Source organism: Aulonocara sp. 'chitande type north' Nkhata Bay, linkage group LG4 (genome assembly GCF_057382095.1).
Source record: "Aulonocara sp. 'chitande type north' Nkhata Bay isolate Kocher_YH1m ecotype deep benthic linkage group LG4, A_spYH_male_GT1.1, whole genome shotgun sequence".
NCBI lineage: Eukaryota > Metazoa > Chordata > Actinopteri > Cichliformes > Cichlidae > Aulonocara > Aulonocara sp. 'chitande type north' Nkhata Bay.
Window position 1 is genome coordinate 19,198,317 of NC_141347.1, and position 23,309 is coordinate 19,221,625.

A 23,309-nucleotide genomic window follows, 5' to 3' on the forward strand; every position below is an offset into this window, starting at 1 on the left:
TGAGCTCTTCAAGGAGGGGGAGTGTGCTCCCCCTGATGAGGTCTTCTAGGTAAGCTAGGTTAACCTTCTTGTGTGGGCTTTTCAAGTGCACTTTAAGGTTAGTGGGACCTTTAGTTTTATAAATGTCCCTCATGACCCCCTGATGACCCAGTATTTCATTTTTGCACATTGTAGTACACATTTTAGTTTTTGCTTGTAGCTCGCATACTCTACTTGCCACTCCTCTAAGTCCTGATGTTTCTTAGAGAGGGCAACCGTACCTTTAAAATTATATCACATGTGTGGGGGTGTGGCCTTGCCAATTGTTTTGCCCACCTTTTCAAAATGGCTGGCGTGCCCACAAGCATATTTCATGGAAAAAGAAAGGTAAGCTTGATATTTACATTTAAAATGTTTTGTTAAACTCAGATTTTTTTTTATTCTTTTTTGCAAGTACCCCTCCTCGGTGGCGAGAAACTGTTGGTGTGGTCAAGTGGGTGCTCTAGAAACAAACGCTCAGGACAGAACAGTTATCAGTCATGTACTTCCTACAAATTTTGCATATGTTTTATTTCATATTGATCCTCTGAGTGTAATGGTACATTTTAATTTGAATTTATCCAAACTAAACACAATATTTCTTTATTTACTTTGCTCTTGTTCTTTTGCAGTACCACATCCTATCAAATGTCCCTGTCGATTATATTCTACATTTAATAACTTACTATTTCAAGTGAGAACCTAAATCATGTGGACCAATGTTTATTATTGCATATCTCTATTCTGAATGTGGCCAGTCATTCATAGGTATTGTTCAATTTTGGCGATTTTCCTCTATAAAATTTAATTGACTTTTTTACAGTGGCCTGCTGTGGTTAATAATAACATATTCCTGTCATGAGTGGTATCAAAAAGTCTTCTCCACTGTAGCATTTGGCATTCCCAATAATATAACATGATACCTTAATCAAAACACAGCTAATATAGCACAGTTTTCTTAATGCAAACATCAGTAACTCAAAATCAGCAACCACAGTGTTAAGTCTGCAGTTCATACTTATGTGAAGCTAGAGTCTCCTCCTCCAGTCTCTCTTATCCTCCTGCTCCTGAAAAAACAAAACAAAACAAAGCGAAGCATCCACCCTTCTCTTGTCGCCTGGGTGAATTGTTTATGAATTGTTTATTGGCATTTACTAATTCTAAAGTGGGTGCAGTCCTTGTCTCAGTATCAAGTCAGTCAAAACTTTTAGTCGTCAGTCCATCACAGTCCATTCACATGCATACCTCCATACACATTCATACCAGATGTTGCTGATAATGGAGTCTCACGCGCAACCTATTCGAGCATCCATCACCAGCAAGTTGACGTCATCATTTTAAAGGAAAACAATTCCTTGTTGTTTTTTGGGCCGGATTGACTCGGTGCAATCCTTTTAGACTCAGAACTTCTCAGTGTTCCCTATAAGTGAATTTCTCCCAAGCCAATTACAATCATGGAGAAGCACACTTTGCAACTGTTTACAGTAATAATATTTTATAGCGCTTTAAATTTCAATCTTTCAGGCCTTGTTTAAAGAGCTGATTGTTAAATCATGAACTCACAAAATATCAACATATCACCACCGGTGGATCACACCTCTCAGATGTTTTTTCTCCAGTGCACTGTAACAAACACGAAAACAGACATAACCAACAAAATACTACTAAAATAACACAAACTAGGGCCCGTTGCAGACATGTCCAAGCATAAAACTATCCCTCTCTCGCTTACGAGAAAGAACACAAGCCAAAGCTCACTGATAAAATCAAGCTAATGCTAAACAAAACCAAACAATCAACCAGAAATTCACAGGAACATTTTGCTTCCTGCCGGGACAATATTGTGTGGGAATGAGAACCTCAGGTGCCGTAACACCTTTTGTTCCTCCTTGAATTAAAACTCAATCACAGAAAATGCCGTACTCCGACCTAAAACTTACACTATTAATTCATCATTTTCACTCTGTGCCACTGTTCCTCATCAGGGCTGTGTGAAGCACAGCAAAGAATTCAGTCAAGGCCTTGAGCCATAAACAGACATCACGCACAGACATTGTTTTCATAACCAAACCGTTTTAGAGCTTATTCCTAAAATCTACATAAATGCCTTCTAGGTGACATATAACACATTCTAAGTAATCAATGGCTCCTCATAAAAATTATGCATTGGGATGTTTGTGTGCAGCATTTTGCATATCAGCATAAGCAAAGCATTCTTCATTGCATCAGCGTGTATGTGTGTGTGCGTGTGGATCACTCTTTATTGCACAAGCGTGTGCATGTGTATGTGTGTGCATCACTTCTCAGTGAATCAACATTCCCGTGTGTGTGTGTGTGTGTGTGTGTGTGTTTCTCTTCATTGTGAGTCAGTGCATGTAGATGTGTGTGTTTGTGTGGGTGTTTGTGTTCATCACTTTCCTGTTCTGGTGTTCTGGGTAAACCACGGCCTGAAGCGTGCCCTGGGGTCCTGCCCCCCCCCTCCTTTTTCAGTTTGTTTGCGACCATTGCTGCTGCTGCTCAAAATTCAGTCCGTCCTGGTTCTGACCCCAATTGGGGCAGTCCTTTCTCCAGTGTCGATGTTCACCGCAGGTGAAACCTGCATCTTCTTCTGTGTTTTTGTCCATTCTGAGGTGCCTTCTGTCCTCAGTTACTCCTCTTGTCTCGGTCACGCCCTTTTTCGCCACCCGATCATCCGTGTTGGTCCATCACTGTCCTGCACAGTGTGAATGCAAAGTTATCAAGGTCAGCATTCTTTCGCTCGGCCTTACTTTTCATTCGGGCTTGGCGGGCGTCTCGTCACAGCTCTGTCAGCTGACGCAGTCTGGGAATTTTCCCCCGTGTAGTGAAACGGGCCTTAGGTTTAGTGCTCTCCGTCTCGGCTGCATGAGATCACATTCCTGCAGGTCTGTTGACATTCTCAGGTCGTTGTTGTGGGTCCAGCTGTTGCAGCATTTGGTCAGTGTCACGTATGGGGGAGAGCAGGAGTCCAGTCAGCCTCGGCTTTCAGGGCCGGCAAAGCAGCCTGTAATTAAATATGTATAGAAAAAACAAAAACAAAAACAAAACAAAAACAAACAAAAAACAAAAACAAACGAACAGGAAAATGTTGTTGTGTTGGCTGTGTTATTCAGAGGGGAGACAATGGGGCCAGGCCCTGTGTCAGCCTTCTCTCCCCCTTTTTTTTGTTTTTTGTCTCCCGATATAATCAACTCCTAACCCACCAAGTTGACAGGACAACACAGGTACATATTAAAATTCTTAAGATCATGTTTAAAAGCCCAAAAAAGGAACTTTCTTTCATTCAGTAATCACTTTTATTAATCAATCAACAGAAAACATGTCACAATTTGAAACTTTTAACCACTAAATTTGTTGTGTCTTGGCTGGTTGGTTAGACCAGTGTTCCTTTTTTTTTTTTTTAGTTAAATTGTTGTCCTGCAACCCAGAGGGTTTCTTTGTCAGTAATGTATAGACTTCATCATTTAGGTATGTTAATTTTTCTTTAACCTTGCTGGAAAATCTTCACGTGTTCATGAGTGTAAGCTGTTTCTTCATTGCGTGTATGTGCATTTGTATAAAAGCAGGTTAATTTGATCTTTTCTCAAACTAGGCGTTACCTTAAAAGGAGCCTTTCTCTCAGATTTCTCTGCTTGTGTGTGTTTTTGTTTCACCTTTTGTTGTGATGCTCCGGACGCCTTCCCAACCTCCACAAGTCCGTTGGCCCCAATTTTATGTGTTAAAACTTCTCTTAATTTCTCCTCTAATTCTCTCCTCGCTGCTGTCTTTTTCACAGCTGCTGATTCGTGCTGGGTGTGGTTCCCATTACCTATAATTTTGCTTCGGCCGCTGTGCTTGTGGGGGCAGTGGGTCCAGGTCCGCAGCTTCCTGTATTAACACACTAAGAGATTTATTTTAATTTCATTTTCATCACTTTTAAACCGATAAGCAGGCAACACGCCTACCTTGACAGCGTAAACTGTACGCCAGTCTCCCAACACATTCCTCTCTCTACTCCTCCATAATTCTCCACTGCACACCTCTTACTATCTCTCCTTTTTATTTTTATTACACCACAGAGTAATACACCCAATTATGCCCGTCTATCTCTATGTGGCTCCAAATTCCCTCTTTATTTTAATTTCACACTCGTCAGGGGACAGGCACACAACAATTTCAACCACTGAAACGAGGAATTCAACCTTTTTATATTTCTTCACTAATCTAGACTCAACGTTTGTTCGCAAAAATGTGTCTTGTTCTAGTCCGGAATAAATGAGAACCCGTGATTACACGGCCGTTCCAGTGTTATATCCGTAGCTATGCGGGGGCCCTCACCTCCCCAAGTCACCACCTCGGCACCCGGACGCCGCCGGTCCTGGCCAAGCGTCCCTGGACAGGAGGGTCGCCACTCCTAGGGCAAAGGTCCACAGGTACACTAGGCATCAACGTTTGATCCTAAAAATGTGTCTTTGCTCTAATGTCCTCCTAATCAAACACATTAACCGTCACTGTCACTGTGTTCACGCTTCACACTCCACACAAAACACACTCAGAGCGCGCCTCAGTCACACTCTCCCTCAGTGCGCGCTTCACCCACAAGACAGCACCCAGAGCGCGCCTCGCAGCTTCACACACACTCTCTCACCCAGAGCGCGCTTTGACACTCACACACAACACTTTTCCTCAGCGGGAATTTTACACAGAAACCTCTGAGCTCAACTATTAGATCTTCTTAAGGCACACTGCACCATAGACCAAAATACCCTTTTCTCTGCGATTATGACCGCCACAACGGAGCAAAGTCGCATCATAAAAGTGATGCTTGCATCCCCGAAGTTATACCAGACATCATAAACCAGGTTTTGCTCTATGTACTTCTTGGCAAGTAAAATTTTACTTTGTTTTATGACCGCAGCCCTTTAAAAAAAAACTCGACTGACGCCACAAACCACCGTCAAACCTCTGTTCAATGTACTAAAATTAGCACCAACCACTACTGCACTTCACGGCCGCATATCACCGGAACACGGCCGTATCATAAACCAAACCTACGGACGTGTTTCGCTCTCGCGTTGCCAGTGTTTAACCGCACCGTGAAGCCAGCATCTGCTTTTCCTTAAATCAACTTCTATTTCACAGCCGGCAAGAGCCAGGACGTAACCGACATCATAAACAAACTTCAAACCTCGACTTCAATGTACTGAACTTATGGCCGCGTCTTCAGAATAAATTCTAACGTATTATTGCTACAGAAGCCAGTATTAGACAAAATTAAATGTGGAAGGTAAAGTGGCTGCACTCTAGTCCAACGTAGTATGTTATTAGTATCTCGGTAGAGGCAGATTACTGCAATCTAGACCAACGTAGTATGTTATTAGTATCTCGGTAGAAGCAGATTACTGCAATCTAGACCAACGTAGTATGTTATTAGTATCTCGGTAGAAGCAGTTTATTTAACACCCTGGAATTCAGCCTCAACTTATGTTGTTAGTATCTTGCGCCAAAAACCAGACACCGACAAATTTACTGTGAAAATACATGTGACTCAGCGAACAGATTAATTTGGAAAGCCCAATATGCACATTTGGTATTTATAATACAACAGGCTGTGCTTACCTTTTTATTTTTGGACCGGTCCTCTGTTCACCTCGCCTCACGATCTCACCAAAGGTCAAATCTACACCTCCTCAGCACACCAAAGATCCGGGTCACACGGCACCAAGTTGTTGAAATCACGCAGTTCTTTGAATCTTTGGGCTGAAGGAAGGACAATACTCGGTGTATCAATGCTCAATCAACAATCATTTATTTCCATACAATTCAACAATAAGAGCATTACAACGTCCGGACGGGAGAGATGCTACCAGAGGGTCAGGCACATGTCTCAAAATGGTGACGGGTTGCTCAGCTTTTTATAGTCTCTAGTGGCCCCCAGCTAGTCGTAAAAGCCAAAACATCACATTTTTTCTCTGTTACAGCGCCTAAGTTATGACCTCGGCAGTTGTTTCTCTGCTTTCTGTAAGGTGGGGGTGTGGAATGTGGTCTATCTATCTCCCCTGTCTTTAGACACAGAGTCTCCTGCTTACAACCTTCTCTTCATGATTCAACAATTAAGCATGTCAAGAAAACAGTGTAACACATTCCCAGCAGATCAAGGATACAGAGTGATGCACATTTATCTAATGAACTAATATGTGAATATGTTCTGTTAACTCAAAAGTATAATGAGAACTAAACTACATACAGATCACACACTCTATTTTAAAGGGTATAATATGATCTACAGCAGTATTCTAATTCAACTACTTTGATTACATATATAAGGTAACATATAATAACAGAATAATATCACAATAACACTTTAAGGAGGAGTCAATGCAAATATTGATCCTTCCATCTTTATTTAGTTCCCAGCAAAGTAAAGATGACTAAAACTGACAGACAGCAACCTTTCAATATGATTTTATCTACATCTATAACCCTTTTCCTGCTATCAGTGATTCCTGGTAACTACCACAGATCTGCATTCTTCTGTATTTATGCTTAAGTTCATGTTTGGCTCATTTCTGATCTCACATGTTTTCTTCCAGCTGTTTGCAGTCAGACGCTCACTGAGTCTGAACCAGTGGTAAAACGCCCTGGAGATTCTCACAAACTCACCTGTACATATGCAGGAATATCAGATGGTTCTGCTGCTATCAGCTGGATCAGACAGGCTGAAGGAAAAGGGCTGGAGTGGGTATCCTTCATTTCTGCTCCGAGTGGAAGCGATAAATATTATTCTACAGCTGTCCAGAATCGCTTCACCATTTCCAGAGACAACAATGTGGATCAAGTGTATCTGCACATGAGCAGCTTGACAACTGAAGACTCAGCAGTTTATTATTGTGCTCGAAAGCCACAGTGTTACAGGAAGCCACAGATCTGCACACAAAACACTGCAGATGTCACTTTGTGACACTTTGTGAGTGTGACTGATGGTTAGAATCCACTTTATATCAGTTTTTAACTGACCTTAAACCCTTAATATGAAATGTTTTCCTGGATTTTCATAGTTATGCATAATTATTATTTTGTTATTATTGTAGTTAATAAGTATGATTTACAAATATTTCTTTTTCATCTTGAACATTTTTTGTTTGGTATTGTTCTAGTTCTTAGTTACTAGTTCCTAGTTACTTGTTCATGTTCTGTGTTTCCTTTCATGTTTGTCTTGGTCTTGCCTCTGTGTGTCCTCTGCAGCATCCCCTGTGTTAGTTATTTGTGCCTCCCTTTGAAGCCAGTCTTGTCTCCATGTTTATTTGTCTGTCTGTTTCCCGAGTCATGTCTCTGTCTGTCTCTGACTCTCTCTGTGTAATTCTGTTTATGTCTCACTTGTTTTGATTTCCTGTGTTATTTAGATAGTTATTGTCTGATGTGCTTTGTGTTCAGCTTTGCACCCCATGTCTCCTTATGTCTACTTTCCTCCCGCTGTGTTCCCATGTTTCTCCACTTCTAATCACTGTCCTGTTGTGTCCATCTTCGCTTGTTTCTTGTCACAGTGTACATTCATGCTCCTGTGTTCATATGCCCAGTCATGCCCTTGTAGTTTGTAATTAGTATCCTGTTTGCTTGCCTTTAGTTTTACCTCCTGCTGCCTCTGCATCTGCAAACTTGGGTCTTCCTTCACCACACCCTGACACAGGCAGGAAGTGTTGGGGAGTAACAGAATACATGTACCGCCGTTACGTATTTAAAATACAAATTATGAGTAACTATATTCCATTACAGTTACCGTTTAAAAGGGTGGTATTCAGAATACAGTTACTTTGTTGAAATAAATGGATTACATATTTTTCATATTAGGCTTTGCCCTATTTTTTGGTAATTCCACACCAGTGGAAACCCAAACAAGAGGCTCTAATGCCTCTGTCTCAATCTCGCGGCCCATGTCACCTCTACTTGCGAACTCCATAATGACGTGACGAAATATTTTTAAAATTTATTCACCAAAATGATTTAATATGAAGGCAATAGGCAGAGTGTTACAGGCATAGTCCTAAAGAATGTAGCCTCATGGGCAGTGTAGTCCGTGCTGCAGGGAGAATGGACCGCCATACCCATTATGTGTCTGTGAGCGAGGGAGGGAGAAAAAGGGGACTGGGAAACTACGAGTTGTCACCGAGCAGAAACGGGAGCTGGAAGCATGTAAATATAATAATAACCACTGCAGCCAAGAAGAGTGCCTGACGAGCCCAGTTCTAAGTAAGCTATTAAGACTCGACTGTGCACTGTGTTCCTGTGTTCCTGTGTTCCTCCGAAACAATAAGCTCCGTTTGAGCAGCCTTTCAACGCCTCTCTCTGTCTCTCGCTAGCCAAGTTGACCCAGACAACAAAGTAACGCTAGTTTTCGGCTAAGAGCCCGACACTGAACCCGACGTATTAGCCAGAGGTCCCTTTACGGTTTTACGCCTTTTTACCTGTTTTATATACACGCAAAATAGTTTTCTATACGAGATCGCTGCAAAAAGTGCAGCCTTACCTAATGTCCACCCTGCTGTTACTCATTTTATATTAAGATTTTAAAATCTAGTTGGTACTGGTATGGCGAGTAGTTTCAGTACTCATGTAGTTGTAAAAAGCATGATAATATATTAAGTAATCCAAAGTATTCAGAATACGTTACTCTCATTGAGTAACGTAACGGAATACGTTTCAAAATACATTTTGGGGCATGTAATCTGTAATCTGTAGTGGAATACATTTTAAAAGTTACCTTCCCAACACTGCAGACAGGCTCCTGGGGTCCGTTCTTCGTACCTCGCTTACTACATCCAAGATCAAATGACACATCCAAGATCAAATCATCGCGCTAACTCTGAGCTCGCTATTCCGGTTCTCCGAACACACCTGTTGTTGACGATTAGTACAGCTGGATGAAGTAATGTGAGATCACTGGGTGGCTTAACAGGGGCTACGCATCGATAGTAGAAACATTGATTGGCAACCCTTTGATTGGTCGGCGAAAATGTCAAAGGAGCGCGCTCAGTATTTTTCGGCAGCAGAGCAAGAACTCGATTGAGGGATTTCAGGAGTTTCAGAGTTTAATTAAAACGCAAGGGAACACTGCAAAGGCTGCAAAAGCAAGGAGAGAGGGCTGGCAGAAAGTTGCTGACAAATTAAACTCGTAAGTAATTTAATAATAATAATAATAATGGATTGGATCTATATATCGCTTTTCAAGGCACCCAAAGCGCTTTACAATACCACTATTCATTCACTCTCACATTCACACACTGGTGGAGGCAAGCTACGGTTGTAGCCACAGCTGCCCTGGGGCAGACTGACAGAAGCCAGGCTGCCATATCGCGCCATCGGCCCCTCTGGCCAACACCAGTAGGCGGTAGGGTAAATTTATTATATTACACCATATTATATTATATTATATTATATTATATTATATTATATTATATCCTCTTTCACATTAGAGCCACAACAGGACCCACTAGAAAATGGGAACAAGTAAAAGTGAAATATAAGAATATTCTACAGAATGGTAATATTTATCACTTATATTGCTTTTCGTCTCTTGGACAGAGACCCTGAAATAATCTGTTTATTTGTTTATAACAGCAACCAAGAAAAGGGCAGAGCAAAAAAGACAGGTGGTGGTCCTGCACCCCCTCATCAACAAGTTGGTTATGTAAATAATACCCTCACGGGAAAATCGATATCTCTCTATGAGCACACTGTCGCGCTGAGCTAAAGGATCCTGTCTATCCCGCAATATACGCTGAATTCTGAAAACTCTCCTTATCAATCTTGCACCTTCCGCAATGGGTGGCTCGCGTATACGGACAGGACATGGCTGCGACAGACTTCCCAAATCCACCTTCGCTTTTATAGCCGTGGTCTCTCATCTTGCTTACATGAAGTAATTTACTATTACTACTCTAAAATATGAATTACATCTGAAATAATCAAATACATGAAATAGAATGATTAATGGTACATTTCCCTTTTTTTAGGAAATGACCTGTATGTATCTGTATGGAATCAATAAAAGGATCAAGTACTGCATTATCTTTAGTTACACTGATAACATTTATTTATGGAAAAACAGTGGTAAAATATCGCTGTTGCTTCCGTATAAATGAAGCGGACATACCTGAGTTCCCGCGATCTAATCTTGTTTACATAACGTAAGCCTGCTCCCGAGCAGGTTTACGCTTACGGATCTGTTGCTATGACAGCAAGTCCCGGATGAGCTTTGGAGAACCGAACGATCCAAGATCACGCGAAATCGTCAACAATCAAATCCAGCTAACTTACTTAGCGAGGTACGAAGAACGGACCCCTGGTAAAGGAGTGGATTGCTTACTTTATATAGTGGACTGTGTGAACAATCCCCCATACTCATCCATGAATTCATTAAAAAAAAAAAAAAAACAGAAAAACACACACAATTTTCAAATTCAATTTTTCTAATATTTCATTAATTTATTGCTTCAATCTATCATGAGATGAGATGAGATAGCCTTTATTTGTCAGTTGCAGGTCTTTTGCCCACAACCGAGATGACAGACCTTGCCGACCGTACATACAATACACAAACGTCACATTGGGGAGACAGGTCAGGCCAGGTAGCGAGGAAAAAAACATCGAAATGTGCAACACAAAAGGATAATACAGGAATGCACAGGTATCAACACACCATAACACAATAAACACAGACAAGCAACATGGGAAAGTGTTCCAGTCTGTACATCTGATCTGGGACCGCTGCAATCTTCGACTGCGCCTCCAGCTGACCCGATGTCCACATCATGGGGGAGGTAAGCGTTGGAGGTGGCGTTGGATAGGGAGGGTGATAATGGGAAGGAACAGACTCAACACAGTCGTTATCAGGGAGTTTTTGTTCGGCTCCAGCCTTGAGCCCACAGCTGGCGCCGAAGGGGTAGCCGGATTATGATGGTGATTTTTCTTTTGCAACAACTCATGAGAATTTCAAGCTGTTCTTTAACACTCCGACACTGGTCTCTCAATCTCCCAATTCTCTTTTAGGTTTTAGACACAGACTGTGAGAGAGTGTTCCAGGAAAAGTAATACAAAAAAGACACGAGACTAGAAAAGGACATAAGAACTAGCAGGGAAGATAAGGGAGAGGAGAAAAAGTGCGTCCGCCTCCTCCGAGAGCCAAAGAAAGAATGTGGTTGAAGTTTGTCTATTAGATAGTCTCTTCCAATGCGATTAATGATGAGAAAGTAAAAGAAATGTACATGTGTAGATTCATTCCAGATGGTTCTCATGTTTCCTTACATTTCCAAACAAATAACATAGAGACATGTTGGGTGGCCAAAAGCGTAACATACTGACAATTTGTCACATGGCGTAATTTGTTACACTTTGAGATGAGAACATGTGTAAAACTACAGAGCTAACTTTGTGTGCAAGTCCAAAAGATTTGGACAGAGACCATGTTTTTTTCCCAATTTTGGTTCTGTACATTAGCATAATGAATCTTAAATAAAACAACTCAGATGCAGTTGAAGTGCAGACTTTCAGCTTTAATTCAGACGGCTGAACAAAAAGATTGCATAAAACTGTGAGGAACTAAAGCATTTTTAACACAATCCCTTTATTTCAGGGGCTCAAAAGTAATCGGACAAATAAAATTACTGCAAATAAAATGTTCATTTCTAAAACTTGGTTAAAAACACTTTGCTGGCAGTGACACAGCCTGAGGTCTGTGGCTCATGGACATCACCAGATGCTGGCTTTCAGTTGCTGTTTGTTTGTGTGCCTTTCTGCCCAAAGCTTAGTCTTCAACAAGTGAAATGCATCCTCCCATCCATCCCATCACACAGTGTTTTACAGATGATGTGTTATGCTTTGACTCATGAACTGCTCCATGTCTTCTCCATACTTTTTTCTTACCACGGGCGACCGTGGCTCAGGGGTTTGGGAATCGCATCTGTAACCGGAAGGTCGACGGTTCGAGCCCTGGTTCAACCTGTCCTGGTCGTTGTGTCCTTGGGCAAGACACTTTACCCTACTTGCCTGCTGGTGTTGGCCAGAGGGGCCGATGGCGCGATATGGCAGCCTCGCTTCTGTCAGTCTGCCCCAGGGCAGCTGTGGCTACAACTGTAGCTGCCTCCACCAGTGTGTGAATGTGAGAGTGAATGAATAGTGGCATTGTAAAGCGCTTTGGGTGCCTTGAAAAGCGCTATATAAATCCAATCCATTACCATGACTCTGGTAGAAGTTGATCTTGGTTTCATCCAATCAAAAAATATTTTCCAGAACTGTGTTGGCCTTTTTAACACACTTCAAATTACTCTTGATCCCTTTATTTATTTTAATTTTTTCTTTGCCTGTCCTGTCTGGCAGTGTAGCAATGAGAATTGTTGTCTGAAGGCCAAAAAATGCTCAAGGGATAAGGAGAAGGGTCATACTATCCGCCTAACGTCTCAAGGTGCCTGGGAGCTCCAGTCTACATCGACTTACTCACAATACCTAACTGTGTGTGGAATAAAATATGAAACACATATATGATGCTAACCTTCAAATTCACAAAGTCACACAAAAAGTGATATTGATATTACTTGAACATACTTAAACACACTGTTTAAGTTTTTAAGTGTTTTATAAAACGTTGTCTTTTAATTATTAATTAAGTACCCAATAAAATAAATTGCATGGGTTAAAAAGATGTGTCTTCATTGAAGTCATTGTCTGGGCATAAATAATCAAAACACTACACATGGAGATTGCACCGTAAAATAATGTGGAACACTAGAGGGCATACAATGACAAGTTTCTCACATCTGCCAGTATGCAGAGAAGCAATGAAACAGGTTTTCAACAGGTATATTGGCACTGACTGTGTAATCATGATTTTGTTTTGTTTTGTTTGTCACACTGCATGAGACTGTATGAAAAGACTGAAGGAGCTGGTGCCTGCCTTAAACTTTTTGGTAAAAAAAAACAAAAAAAAAAAAAACAGTACACCAGTAACAAAGCATTATTTGACCTTCTTGTCTGTGACGTTTCATTAATGTGATAGCTTACATAACTTCAACTGCATTTCAGTTACACAAACAGGCAAATTCAACCTGACCAAAAATCCCCACCCACTCTGCCTACACAGCATAAATATCTCTCAATCACGTCACCATTTACAGTTGAAGTCTGAACCAGGTTATGACCATGGCCATTTTACAGAGTCTGCTCCTTTTGACTTTTATTTCAGGTGAGTGAAGTCTGTATCAATATAGGAAAAGAATATTATTATAATTTGGATTTTAGCTCATTCCCTCTAAACTCTTTATCTCTTTTAGCTGCTTGCTGTCAGTCTCTCACCTCATCAGAGCCAGTGGTCAGCAGACCAGGACAATCAGTCACTCTGTCCTGTAGAGTTCAAGGAATCGATCTGTCTTGGTTGCACTGGATTCGTCAAAAACCTGGGAAAGGACTAGAATGGATCGGACGCATTGATGGCGGGACTGGCACAATATTTGCCCAAAGTCTCCAAGGCCAGTTTTCCATCACCAAAGACACTTCCCAAAATCGTGTGAATTTAGTGGTGAACAGCCTCAAACAGGAAGATTCTGCTGTTTATTACTGTGCACGGGAGCCACAGTGAAATAAGAGACTGAAAGGCCATGCAAAAACTGTGTGTGTGAGAAGCACTGAACCATGTCAAGCTTAGAAGATAAATAATGACAGACAAAAACTGTACATGAAAAATAACAATCTGAAATGTTTTATATTTAAGTTCCTAGATATTAAATTAACACTTAAAAATTAGGGTGAGAAGTTCGGCCATCCGGGAGGGGCTCAGAGTAGAGCAGCTACTGCTCCACATCGAAAGGAGCCAGCTGAGGTGGTTCGGGCATCTGACAAGGATGCCCCCTGGGCGCCTCCTGGGTGAGGTGTTCCAGGCATGTCCCACCGGGAGGAGGCCCCGGGGCAGACCCAGGACACGCTGGAGAGATTATATCTCTCGGCTGGCCTGGGAACGCCTTGGTGTTCCCCCGGATAAGCTGGAGGAGGTGGCTGGGGAGAGGGAGGTCTGGGCCTCTTTGCTTAGGCTGCTGCCCCCGCGACCCGGCTCCGGATAAAGCGGATGAAGATGGATGGACTTAAAAAATAACAACTGCAGCATTGTTTTGAAAAATGAATTATGTTTTGCCTATTGTCAGTCCTCGTCAATATAAATAAATTGATAACTACAAAAAAATATGAAATAAACATCTAACTAAATTGGTAGTAGCAAATAGTAAACAGCTGTAAAAGCCAAAGGCAGGTATACTGTTCACTCATTACAGTTTACCAGTCAATCACAGGAATAACACAGAAAGACAGACAATTATATGTAATTCTGAATGGCCAGTTTAGAATTACACATTGATGTAACTCTTTCATGTCTTTAGGGTGCAGAAGGAAGCGGGAGTACCCAGAGATAACACATGTAGGCATGAGGGAAACACATAAACTCTGCAGAGAAAGGTCAGCGAGTTGGTTAGAAACCAGGACTTCTTTTTTGGCACTGCATCAACAGGTTCTTGAAACCTGAACTTAGACTAATACTGAATACAGAGATACTACTAAAACCTTATTATTAAAAAAATATCAGTATATTAAAGAGTTAATTTATCATTACAATTTAAATATGGAAATATCGGCAGGATATCTGTAAGTATTACTCAGTTCTTATCAAATGATTCAGTATTTAAAGTAAGGTGAGTCTCTGTTAAACTGTGTTGGACAGTTTTCAATATTGTCTCTTCCAATCTAGTTTGATTTTAATAAGTTATATGCTTAGACTCAGAAGCCATATAATGGATCCACACAGTTCAATTTAAAGTCCCCAGTTGAATTGAATATTATGATAATAACTCTTTTAATTATTAGTTTGTTTAGAATCAAAATAAACAAACTAATAGCAAGTTAATACTGTGATAACAGAATAATAGCAGAGTCCTTTTAATGGGCACCTCCTTATCTGTGACATTTCATTAAAATGAAAATAAAATACATATTGTAACACAATCACTACTAACAAACAACGAATAACTCACAAATTCAGAGAGGAGAAGGTTAATGGACATACAAACTCTTTCATTGACATCATCATCACAATAATAATTCACTGTCACTTTAAGGGACACAGTCTTTATATGCTGTCATTTAAAGAAAATGTGTGTAACAATATGCAAATAAGGTTGGTTTTTTTTGGAGGGGGGGGGCTTTTTTTTTTAAAGGAGTGTGTAGCTGTGTGTCAGTGTACAAGTGTACATCATTCAGGTGTAGTCATGATGGTGTTGTTAACGCTGATGCTGCTGCTGGCTGCTGGACACTGTAAGGAGTTTTTAATGGATTCACCTTAATAAATATAATAGCAATGCAAAAAATTCAGATCAATAACAAAGATCGTTTTGATTTCTGTCTCCACAGGTGTGTACAGTATTGATCTCCTCCAACCAGATTCAAGTATTGTGCAGCCTTAACAGACTTTAACCATCACCTGTCAGGTCTCTGGTTATTCTTTGACTGATAACAGCTATGCAACAGGATGGGTCAGGCAACGCGAAAGAAGACCAATGGACTGGATTTTTCATCAGTGGGGTGGAGGAGATTTTTATAAAAATGATGCTTTAGAGAACAAGTTCAGCTACAGCAGAGACACTTCTGCCAGAACAGTGACAATAACAGGACAGAATCTGCAGATGGAGGACACAGCTGTTTATTACTGTGTGCGTCGCTCCACAGTGATGAAAACCACTAACAGACCTGGACAAACACTGAGTAAATGGGAATATAACAGTGATAAAAATGTGATCATTAGTAGTCTCTGTAATAAACTTTTTCTCTGTAGGAGATAAAAAGTTTTCTTATTGTTTCTATATTCTATTATTTATTGATATATTTTTAATAAAGACATTGTCTGTTTATGTGGTCTACACACCAAAGAGAAGACTTAGGGAAATCTAATTTGCATAAACTACCAGTCAAAAGTTTGGACACACCTTCTGATTTAATGATTGTTTTCATTATTTTTACTACTTTCAAATATTGGAAGCAAGATATATGGAATTATGTAGCAAATAAAAAATTGATAATGACTCTAAATATGTCTTATACCCTTGACAGCCCTATTTGGCAACTGTTAGAATTCATATTATGGCAAGAACCAATCAGCTAAGTAGAGTCCATCATTACTTTAAGATCTGCAGCTCAGTCATTCTAGAAAATTGCAATGTGTGTGTGCAGTTTCAAAAACCAAAAGTATTACGATGAAACTGGCTCACATGAGGACCGCCCCAGGAAAGGACGACCAAGAGTCACCTCTGTTGCTGTCACCAGCCTCAGAAATTGCAAATTAACAGCACCTCAGATTACAGCCCAGATTAACCCAGATTAACCCCAATCCAGAATGGAATCCCAGCAGTGATAACTATTAGGGCAGGATATAAGAATATCATTAGTAATTTTTAATAAAGCTGTTTCAGTGCTGTGGTTTAGTCTGTAAGCAGACTGGAATTTATTGACGTTGTTATTTCCGTCAACAAGCTGAAGAAGCTGACGAGCAACAGCTTTCTCAAGGATTTTGGAAATAAAGGGGAGTTTGGAAATTGGCCTATAATTATTTCAAACAGGGATCTAAGGGTTTTTTTTTCCAGTAGAGGAAAAATACTGGCTTTTTTAAAGTAATCTGGAATGCACCCAGATGAATAGGAAGGATTGACAATAGAGAGAAGCAGGGAGAGATGCCAGGGTGAACCTCTTTAATGAATTTAGGAGGGATCTCTGTTGGGCTGGGTGAAGTGTACACGTATGAGACTACATCCAAAAGATCTGTTGAAGAAGTTAGTTTAAACTCAGACAACAGAACTGTTTAAGAGACTTGGGGTGGTTGAAGTTGTACAGATTTGAACTGTGACTTGATACTGTTGATCTCGTCAGTGAAGAAATCTAAAACCTTTTCACAGTCATCAGAAGCCACAGGAGGGAAAGCATATTAAGGAGGATTAAGAAGTTTGCTGATGGTCAAGTAGAACTTTGGAATGTTTTTGATTGCTAATCAAACTAGCAAAACAAGATGTCACCAACCTTTGAAGAACTAGTTTATTTGGTTTGTATGACATGCAATTATAATTTAAATAAGAAAATGTTAAAAAGCATTGAAGAATCCAGGCCATTAGATAATCAGGGGAAAAAGTCATAGTATTACTAAATGCTTGTAGTGTTCAATTTTGCTTCATTTTTACAAATGTATTCTTGGAATCAGGCACTGCATCATCAATTTCATTTCAATCGACATTGTGTTGCTTACCAAACAAACACTAAAAGTATTATGCGTGTACTTTAAAATTATATTTATAATCAGTAAAACCACAGTCTCAGCAAGTAAGTCTAACCTCCTCCTGCAATTTAAATACATTTTAATACATTATTTATTTTGATGCTTTAAGGTGGAGCCAATGCAAATATTGATCCTTCCATCTGTATTTAATTCACAACAAAGTGCAGATGACTAAACCATACAGACAAAAACAACAACTTTTCAATAGGATTTCATCTACATGTATAATGCTTGTCCTGCTATTAGTGATACCTGGTAACCACCACAGTTTTGCACTCTTCTGTATTCATGCTTAGTTTTATTTTTTGGCTCATTTCTGATCATATTTATTTTCTTCTAGCTGTTTGTAGTCAGACTCTTACCGAGTCTGAACCAGTGGTAAAATGGCCTGGAGAATCTCACAAGCTGACCTGTACATATGCAGGAATATCAGATAGCTCTGATATGAGCTGGATCAGACAGGCTGAAGGAAAAGGGTTGGAGTGGGTTGCCTACATTTCTGGTCCAAGTGGGAGCACCAAACGTTATTCCACATCTGTCCAGAATCGCTTCACCATTTCCAGAGATAACAATGTGGATCAAGTGTATCTGCACATGAGCAGCTTGACAACTGAAGACTCCGCAGTGTATTACTGTGCTCGAACGCCACAGTGAGACAGGAAGGCACAGAGCTGTACACAAAACACTGCAGATATTGTTGACATACTAACTGGTAGGAAATTTTGCAAAGCAACTACTGATTTTTGTAAATGTTTTTGCCCCTGTGTTTATCCTACATACCAACTCCTATAATGAGACCAAAGTTTGTTAATAAAGTTCTTGCTTCCTGACCTGTGGTTGAATAAACGACAACAACAACAAAAAACAGATTAATAAAACTATAAATAGCCATTAGTTTCACCGTATTTTCTTGTTAGTTTTTGCTGTTTATTAATTATATCATAATGTTTGATCAATCTACTGATGTGCATAGCGGTCAGGAAGCAATAGCGTAATAGGGTTTGACATTGTTATAGTTGTCATTGTCCAGTTGAGCTTTTCTTCAACTAGGTTTTGTGAATACAGGTTGAGCAGAGTTTCTGTAACACAATTGTAACCATGTGAAATTAGGTGTGTTATAAAACTACAATGAAGTGCAGTTTAAAAGTGTTGAATGAATGATTTATTTTAACATTTTAAGGAGGAGTTAATGCAAATACTGGCTTAGCCAGCTTTACTTATTGAATGGGAAAGTGAAGACAAACCAGACAGACAACACAGACAAACAACTTTTCAGTATGACTTTAACTCAATGTATAATGCTCATTCTGCTAGCAGTGATTCCAGGTGAATAACACAGTTCTGCACTTTTCTATATTCATACTTAGGATTATGTTTGGCTTGTTTCTGATCAGTCTCTTTCTTTTTTTTCCAGGTGTTTGCAGTCAGACACTCACTGAGTCTGAACCAGTGGTAAAACGACCTGGAGATTCTCACAAACTCACCTGTACATATGCAGGAATATCAGATGATAATGCTGATATCAGCTGGATCCAACAGACTGAAGGAAAAGGACTGGAGTGGGTTGCTCACATTTCTGCTCCAAGTGGGAGCACTAAAGTTTACTCCACATCTGTCCAGAATCGTTTCACTATTTCTAGAGACAACAATGTGGATCAAGTGTATCTGCAAATGAACCGCCTCATTGCTGAAGACTCTGCAGTTTATTATTGTGCTCGGTATAGGAAGCCACACAGCTGTACATAAAAAACACTGCAGATGTCACTGTGACACTGATGGTTAGAATCCATTTCATATTAGTTGTTTTAAAGACTCTTTATTCTAAATGTTTCATATTTATTTAATCTTTGTTAAAACAGCAATCCAATCATTTAATAATAATTAGTGATTAGAACATTCAGCAATAGTACATATATTTCTGCCCCATTGTCTTTCCAAAAAAATCAAGAAACACTGGAGCCATTTCAACTTCTTTAAATTATGATAAAATTACTGTCTGGGTGTAAATGGCAGAAATACTACATGTGTATATTTAGGGACATAAAATAATCATTTGGAGTGGGGGCATTGTCCTGTAAAATAATGCTAAACACTAGAGGGCATGAAATAACAAGTCTCTCTCACCTCTGTCATTATAAGATGAAACAATGAAAGAAGACTGCAGCAGGAACTGCTGGTTATTACGGTGCCTGACACTTTTTGGTAAGTTAAAACAACAATAACAGAGCTTCCTTATACTGTGCACCTCCTTATTCATGACATTTCATTAAAATGACAGCATAGATTAGATGATATAAAAGGGCTGACAACACACTCTAACTAACAAACAACAAATGGCTAACAAATTCTAGAAAGGAGGAGCTTAATGAACACATTCAAGCTCTTGTCATCATCATAATAATTCACTTTCGCTTTAAAGGACACAGGCTATAAATATGCTTTAATTCAAGTAAAATTTCTGCAGCAATATGCAAATAAGGGTTTATTAAAAGGAAGTGTGTGGCTGTGTGTCAGTGAGAAGACAGACACATCACATATCACTCAGCTTTGATAATAATGATCATGTTAACGCTGATACTGCTGGCTGTTGTACACTGTAAGGAATTTACTGAATTTGCCCTACTGAATATAATATAAATGCTAAAAAGTCAAATTACCAAGATAATGTTTATTTCTGTGTCCACAGGTGTGTACAGTATTGATCTCATTCAACCAGACTCAAGGGTTATTCAGCCTGGACAGACTTTTACCATCACCTGTCGGGTCTCTGGTTATTCTTTGACTGATAACAGCTACGCAACAGGTTTGATCAGACAGCGTGAAGGAAAACCAATGGATTGGCTTTTTCATCAGTGGGGAGGAAGTAGTGGCAGCCTTTATCAAAATGATGCTTTTAAAACCAAGTTCAGATACAGCAGAGACATGTCTGGTGAGACCGTGACAATAAATGGGCAGAATCTGCAGCCTGAGGACACAGCTGTTTATTCAAACCACCAACAGAGCTGCACAAATACTGAGTAATTACTGGGTACTGATCAGTTACAGTTGTCCCCATGGTACAGAATAAAGCAAAGCTAATGTGGCTCCATGGTGTTGTGGTTTACACATTCGCCATGTGTAAACCATTCACATTTACCATTCTGTTAAGGAATATACTCTAAACACTTCTTCAGTAAAGACTCAGAGAAGAGAAACACACAGAACTTCTTGCTAGCAAGGGCAGCCTCCAGCACTGAGGCTCGCGCCAAGAAACTGCCCCCGTCTTTATTTATACTTCAGTGAGCGTTTGTTCTTTACATTGGAATGTGGAGTTGTACGTGTGTGTGTGTGTGTGTGTGTGTGTGTGTGTGTGGGGTCAGAGTGTGGCCCCATAAACGACTTCCCTTAACCTGCTGGTCTGGAAAATCCAACAGTTCATCTATATGTAAAGAAGCACTTAAACTAAAACAGACATAGCTACGTTAAAACAATAAAGCAAGGTACAAGCTCTTCCCTTTTTTTTTTTTTTTTTTTTTTTGCCTGTCCTGTTTGGCTCTTTTGCCATCAGAATTATTGTCTAAAGGCAAAGAAAGATGCCCAACGGATTTACTTTACCAAATTGACCATCCCAGCCTTGCCATAATGGTCTATTTGATTCACCTTTTATTGTTTATTTTATTTTCACTTGCTGAATATGGGACAGACTTGACTGGGGGAAAGAAGGGGAGAAAGAAAGAGGGAAAGAGAAACAGCTGAGAAGAGGGACGGGGGAGAAGGGCAAAAAACAAAAACCAACAGAATGGGCAGAAAAAAAAAAAAAGAAAAAGAAAATGCATATATCGATCACCTGGATCACCTGTTGAGAAAGAAAAAGGAAAACAAGCAGAAGAGAACAAGAGTAATAGAATAAACAACATCACAATGATATATGGGAATATAACAGTAAATACTAAATATTAAACATTATTGTGCAGCACATAAGATCAACAGAACACAGTGTGCTTTGAGGTAGGAGCCAAAAAGGGTGTAGTTTGTGGGTGTGATCACCCGTGTGTACACCTGTGAGCATGGACGCGCTTGTTTTTTTAAAAGGTTCCTTCATGTAATGATCTGCTAGAGGGTGTGGGGGGGCCACAGCCCTGTCCTCCAGGGCATGAAGCAGGTATGGAGGAGATCAAAACTCCAGACATCCAGAGGCCCTCAGAACACAAGAGACCAAGGAAGACCAACAGAGGGGCAGCCGCGTCACTGTCCCAGAAAGAGCTGAGGAGAGTCCCGGATGAGGGCTCACTCAGCAGCCGCGGAGCAGAAGCCAGGGGGAGTTGCAGTGACGCGCCCGTGAGCTCCGCCGGCAGCCAGCTGTGCCTGAGTGACCGAGCCCCAGGCCGAGAAGCTCTTCCCATGCTCCCAGGATGTGGGGGTGCATTCCTGGAGTGCACACCAAGCCTTTTGCGGCCTGCTAGAGATCACACATCCTGTCACTCCACAATTGATTATATGCCTCTAAGCATGCATGGTTAAATATTTCCTAATACAAATAACTACATGCAGTATTCTACCATATGCGAACTTATATCACTAAAAGATTATACTGACTACTAAGTACAATTTTCCATTGATATTCCCTCCTGTTGTCAGTAAAACTTAAAGTGAGATACCAGTTTGTAACATCTTGTTGTACATTTTCTGTCACATCGTCATTAATCACACAAAGTCTTCATGTTCCAACAGGTTGGGGTCATTATCATCATCACTTGTCATGGCTATTTATGCAGCAACAGCAGAAAATATTATGCGGTTAATCATAAGTTTTAGACATGGCAATATACACGTTACAAAGACACAAAATAAAAGTAAAAATATCCCAACTCCGATGAGTAGTCTTTTTAGCACCTGTAACCAGGAGCCAGTGTAGAGCCAAGAAAACCAGTCACTTGTATCACTTACATAGTCTTGATTTTGGGCCTGCTGGATCTGTCTCAAAGCACTCAGGGCGTCAGTCATGTTTGATGAATGTGCGTTTTCTTTATGTAAATGCAGCATGTGTTGTTGAAGAGGACACAAAGTCCCCTTTCTCTGCTAGTATCATAGAGTAGTTCTTCCCTGAGAGTTGGTCCAGGAACATATATAGTGTGGGGTATGTTGCCGTGCTGGGTAGATGGGAACAGACATAATAGTCTGTATTTGCCGATTCTGCTTTTGTTCTGTCGTGGATATAACGGTACCAGGCATTGTTCATCCACGGAGGGATGTGGTCTTGCGTCATGTCTCTTAAGTGAGAGTTGTCGTGTGTCCATCTTTTCTGCCTTTCTCCTGGTTCAGCTGTTGTTTGCGTCAGCTGGGGTCCTGTATGGGTGAGCGTCGTAGTCAAGGTAACCAAGAGGGTCCACCTTCCCATGGTTGCACACAGGTCCGTCACGCCTCGCACTTGGTTGCCCTAGAGTTGATCAGAGGCTGGAGGTTGAAGTGCGAGCTTACCCTACGGGGGCTCAATCAGCACTCCCCCCTCACCACTGAAACAACCAAGTGTGAGATTTCTCTATTGTGCTGTCTTGGGGGTGCCGGGGTTTCCTGGGACCTCAACCTTTTTGCAGTGGCTCTGATAAATCCAGGAGGGTCTCTCCGCTATTTTGCAGGCAGTTGAAATGGTCAGAAGCACTTGAATTGGCCTCTATCAACCCCCATCACCTCACTTCAGGCCTTCATCCTGCGGTAGGAATACTTATGACTCTTCTACTGTCCATCCTCAGCAGAAAAACCCCTTTGTGGAAAGGGTGCTGGGTCCAGTTATCTTACTGGCGTTATGATCCCAGCAGTCTTCAATGTGCCAGCGTATGCACAGTATAGTGACACAGCATTAGGTGATGTTCATAGGAAACTGCTGTCATCACCACCATAGCTTCTGGTTCCTGTGCTTTCACAGAATCATGATGCCATCCTTAGATTCCCTCTACGCTGTCGATGG

At 40.6% G+C, this 23,309-nt stretch overlaps 1 protein-coding gene across 1 annotated transcript in view; it reads left to right on the plus strand.

The window, feature by feature from the left end:
- The window catches only part of LOC147332397 (uncharacterized), a 231,710-nt gene that overhangs the window by 119,380 nt on the left and 89,021 nt on the right, over positions 1-23,309 (plus strand). The window contains exon 3 of the mRNA XM_086290799.1: positions 22,330-22,339. Coding sequence (XP_086146925.1) covers positions 22,330-22,339 — 10 coding nt within the window. The remainder of the gene's footprint in view (positions 1-22,329; positions 22,340-23,309) is intronic.